At 28.9% G+C, this 5,470-nt stretch overlaps 1 protein-coding gene across 1 annotated transcript in view; it reads right to left on the bottom strand.

The window, feature by feature from the left end:
- The window catches only part of TRIADDRAFT_16992 (uncharacterized protein), a gene marked incomplete at both ends in the record, with an annotated part of 4,104 nt that extends 3,818 nt beyond the window's left edge, over nucleotides 1-286 (bottom strand). The window contains one exon of the mRNA XM_002117484.1: nucleotides 127-286. Coding sequence (XP_002117520.1) covers nucleotides 127-286 — 160 coding nt within the window. The remainder of the gene's footprint in view (nucleotides 1-126) is intronic.
- Nucleotides 287-5,470: the final 5,184 nt, after the last annotated feature.

Raw genomic sequence — 5,470 nt, 5'->3', positions numbered from 1 at the left:
GACATGTGCAATAGAAACTGTGACCCCAGTTACTACGGTTGCATTCCAAAATATGGCTTTCGTAACCAGTAGGACAAGCGATCCAATTAAGCCAAATTATTCCTTGTCCCATAGCAAACTCTGGACAGCAAAAATCTGCTTTCTCATATCCAAGTTGTCGGCAAACTACATCGGCTTCCTTTTGGCTAAACCCTCTACCGCAAACTGTTCCCCATATTCCTTTGTAATAAACTTCAATACGTCCTTCGTGAGGATTTCTTCCATCGACGAGGCGCAAACTGCCATCCGATAGGGTAACTAAGAAATAACATTATAACATCTCATTAAATATCATTTAATTTCATATCGTATCATTTTAAAGCTAACAATAAGATAAAAGCCAACTAGGAACTCAAGGTCATTTTCATAGTTATTTATTGAGTATGATTATTCTTCTCAACGAATTGTAGTGAGTGTAAGCCAAGAATTATTCCTGTGTATCACGATTTATTAACTTTCTAGCCTTACTCGATAAAAAAATGTAAATTATAAATTATATAAACAAATGAGTTAAAAACCTAATATTTCATCATTTAATGACAAGACAACTAATTACGGATTAAAGAGCAGCAATTTAATTTTTTTTACCCCATTTTCTGCAGCTAGTTGATTAGAAAATTTATAAAATAAATTATAAATTAATTAATGAAGTTTGAACCTGTCATCTTATCATTTAATGACAGAAAAAATAAATATAATCAAGCAGTTTTACAATTTTTAGCCAATTTTCTGTTGCAATTTTATCAGGAAAGTTTCTAAGGTATATTATAGACTATTGGAGTTCAAAATTTTATGTTCTATCATTTAATGGCAGATTAACTACATATTAATAAGTGGCTATTCAATTCTTCTAGCCCAATTTCCGAAGCGATTCGATCCAAAAAGTTTATATTGTTCTACTGGCTGTATTATGAATTAATTAATTACCATTTTTTTTTAATATTTACATAGTAATTTTTTTCTACTACTGTATAAATAACTTATTTCACAGATTCTTGAAGGTGCAATGCTTTGTATCAATTGCTCGATGGCAAAAGGGTTTAAGTTTTATGAGTTACTATCAATTTTTAGCTCTTTTCTGTACCTGATCAGGAAATTTTATCTCACTCCACGAGTTATTATGTATTTAAATAGTTGCTGTATATCACTACTTAAAATTGTTTTACTGTTATTCTAAAATTATCTTATCTCGTACATTTCTGCTGAAAGGTCTGCACATTAAACTTATGAATAATTAACTAAGCTGACAATCATAATTATACTGCCTGATTCTTATAATGTTTAATACTAACCGTTATCCAATAGCAAATTTAAATTAATGTTTTTATCAGAGTAATTCCAAGAGGATGTAGAATTTTCGAATAAATACATTTGATGGAAAGGCTTTTCAAATTCTTTTGATGTTGCTGTTAAAGATCATAAACAATTTTAAGATTTAATATTCTTAATTCCAATCTAACTATGAATATTTCAAGAAATAAAACTTAACATTATCGCAATTAACGAATTTAATTGTCATATTTTACGTGATGGCCTATAAACCTAAATTGATTGATCGCTGCTGATTAATCTATATAGAGTTAAGTTTTAGAAATAAATTTCTACTTAGTAATAAAGTGGCTTTAAATCAAACCAAACAATTTGTAGACAGATCCAATGCTGGCATAGATTTTATTGCCAATTTAGAGTTATAAGCTGAATTTTTTAACATAAGGTTAAACGGAAAATATTACTGAAAGTGCTTACAACTCCAGGAATGCTTTATTTAAGTATTCATTCTTCAGATAGCCCTATTTCGAAATCTGAATCAAGTTAACTCTATGTGATCCTATAAAATATTTCGCATCGCTTGGAAAGAAACTATGACAAACTAAAACGTATCAATTATAAAAGAAATAAATTGCCCTTATTCTACATGAAGGTCAAAGCCGAGAATTCATTGTCACCTCCAAAAAAGATTAATGCAATTTATAAACAAGTTGATTATCCAATTATTTATGTATGTGCATCAATATTTTTGAGGCATTCTCTTTTCAAAGATGTAAAAATAAATAGAAAAATAAAAACAGTACTGTCTTAAACTCTCAATTTTAATTAAGGCCTCTATCTAATAAATTAAATAAAGAGATAAATACCTTAACGGTCCTACTAGATAAAAGAATTTCTATGTTAAAATATGGACCATACATAATTGTCTTTTTATCCTTGAGGAAGATATTTTGCTAAAACTATAGGTTAGTAATGTGGTCGAATGTTTCGAAAAAGTAATTTTTAAGCAAAATTAAATTACAATAACTTATTAAATAAGTAGTTTTCGATTGTGCTACTACGCTAAAAATCGTTTGAAAGACAGAATATATAGTGTATGGGAAAGTTCTCATTGCTTTATTTACTTACTTAAGAAAAGTGTCTCTTTAACGACAAATGAACAAACACTCCTATGTTGCAATCTTATTTTCGTTCCTGTCTGTACGCAAATATCAAAACTCATCTAAAGTGATCTATAAAATAACAAGATTCAGCCCAGATACTGTCGAAAACGTAATGGCTTTCGTAATTTATGGACTCTTTCTATACTATTTGAGTCGATTAAATGACCAGAACTGGCGGGCTTGAGATTATTTTGACAATCGAGTTCTCTATTCTTTGAATTGTAGCTTAATTCCAAAAAATCTAGTACAGTATTCTATTTAACTAACGATCTAATTGAAATTCAGTGATTATTTACGTCTATCCTTGATATTCTCACAACTTTAAAGCTACAACCTCATATTAATAGAATATAATTACTGATGCATTTATGTTAATTTACGAAAATGATAATAATAGGCAAACATCGACTGCATTGTTTCTAGGATGTAATCAATTCGCTAATATGTTATTACTGCATTTAGAAAATATTGAACTGTTAATTAATTCATAGTTATATAACCATCAACAATCCACATTAGCGAAAATATTTACGCCAAAATTGAAAAATGCGAATTTAGCAACATATCATTTAGAAATCATCACCATAGGACATGTGGAATAAACCGGAAAACTTATTTAATGAATATGAAGCTCTAAGGTACGGACGGTAGCTATGGCGCGACTAAATATAGAAGTTGCGTAATCTTGGTATAAAGCTTTGCTACAAAAGAAATTGTATTATAGTTTCCGTGAAAATACTAATGCGGAAAATATTGCATAGCACTGTAAGTATTCTCACTAGGAGCAAGATTACGATTATTTATTAATTATTCCGTAAACAATTATAATAAATCGACTACTGCGACATGCTAATTATTAAAATTGAGTAAAATTATGTTCTTTTCATAATAGTAATAATAGTGCTTTGTTCTTTCTATCTATTCTGATAGAGCCAGCGATAGGAACGTTAAAATAAAATTAATTAGGTTTGTTAAACCTGTTAATTAATCCGAGCCTAGTTTTACGTATCAATGCAGAAATATCGTACCAATGGCAGAGTAATCAATTGCGATCTAGTCGAGATATACAGCTGGTGATAAGATATGATTTTATAGCTGAATCGATACGAGATCGATTTTAGGATAATGAAGGATAATAAGTAAGTGAACGTTGAATTGCAGATATTTTCAGAAGAAAAATGATTATTTTCCAATTCTCGATATTTAAAACGAAATGATTTAATAGATTTATTATATCCTATAGTAGTTGCTTAACTTGTTGTCATTTTATTCCATCTAATTGGAACGTTTAGCAACCTAATAAGTAGTATCAAAATAAGAAATCGTATCAGATCCGTTAATTGATTTACCGCTTATAATATGTGAGAAAATGTCGAAAAAATAAAGTCTAGTTCTTAAAAAATAATAAATCTACTCGCTCTAAATGAGATGAGTTACCATTAGTAATTAAAATTATATTTAAGTAATAATAATTAGCTTTCAGTAATATAGGGAAATAACTGTCTATTACATATGACTGTAGGAGATAGAAATGAATCCAACAAATTATGAAAGCTAGATGATTAAAATATAGTATTTTTAAATATAGAATTAATTAATATTATTTACCGCGCTAAAAACTTAGGCGTAAATTTAAGTACACTCAGCATCTCCGGAAATTTTGTATTATCCACCTTAGGCGAATATTTATAAGCATATGTACCAGTATGCTAATTCAGTATTGTAGAGTATAGCAATTTGTTTAGTGCGTCAGAAACTTAAGCGTTAATTTAAATACACTCAATATCTCCCGAGATTTCATATTTCCCATCGCAGACAGACATTTACAAGCCCATCTACCATTATTTCAGTATAGAAAGAAGTTAAATATAATACTTTTAATTTTCGGTACAAACTTTTCCCACAAATTATCATCAAATTAAACAATCCATATTGTAGGGTATGATAATTTGTTTATTTTCATCAATACGAGGAATTACTCATTTTTGTAGACTAGTAAGCGTTGAGAGAATTGTAGTTAGGCATTTTAGTCAATTTGGAAAGAACCACAATGTAGAAATATCAAAATATTTTACCTAAGGAATCAAAATATGCATTAAACTTGATAGATGTAAGTAAAGATACCATTAAAACCTATTTTTTATTTCCAAAATCAATAGTAATTACGTTTGTTACCATTACTGTTAGCAATACCCCACAACATAAACCTAAATTAGGATCTTAGAGCATATGCTGAATTTATCTATATTTTTGCTTTATATTCTAAAATTTGACTATTAGTAAGAAATATAATGCTAGAAATTTATTTAATAGCAATGTTAAAATGAATATAGCTTGGGGTAGACATACAAGTATCTATAAACTTTACTGCACTACATTGAACGAAGTGCAGAAAGAGAATTTTTATTCTATATCTCATAATTTTTACCAAAATCGACTTTACATCAAATCCAGCTTTCAATTTAGTCTACATATATTTAATTTCATTAAGTATTTTTAAGCATTAATCTTAGGAATTGAAATGATATTAGGTACCTATTACGTGTTTCAATCACTAGGAAAATAGTACTAGTCATTAACGAGCAAAATTACAACAACATCTGATGCAATTTTTCCGTGTGGCGTACCTATCTTGCATAAAGAACTAAGGCTAAATCTTGATTCATCGCTTTCTTATCACATTATTGGACAATCGTTATCATTCTATACCATTAAACCCCTATTCTGATGCAATACTAGATACCAGATGTAGAAAGACTATATTAAATCTCAGTTTCTGTCTAGTATACAATATACTAATCAAGCAAGATCGATTCAATTTACTTTAAGATAGAAGATCGGCTTGATTTTATTTCTCTTGTCAAAGAAAGTGGCACCCATTGTGTGGTAATAGACCTTAAGTGACTGCCGACCAGTTTTCTTATTTTATTGAAAGTAAACTCAAAGCAATTTAACATCCTACCAATACAACCTTATGTTTAAAAGTAAATGAAAATAAA

The sequence above is a fragment of the Trichoplax adhaerens genome, genomic scaffold, assembly GCF_000150275.1.
Source record: "Trichoplax adhaerens TRIADscaffold_25 genomic scaffold, whole genome shotgun sequence".
Lineage (NCBI taxonomy): Eukaryota > Metazoa > Placozoa > Uniplacotomia > Trichoplacea > Trichoplacidae > Trichoplax > Trichoplax adhaerens.
This window is presented reverse-complemented; position numbering and strand designations above follow the sequence as displayed.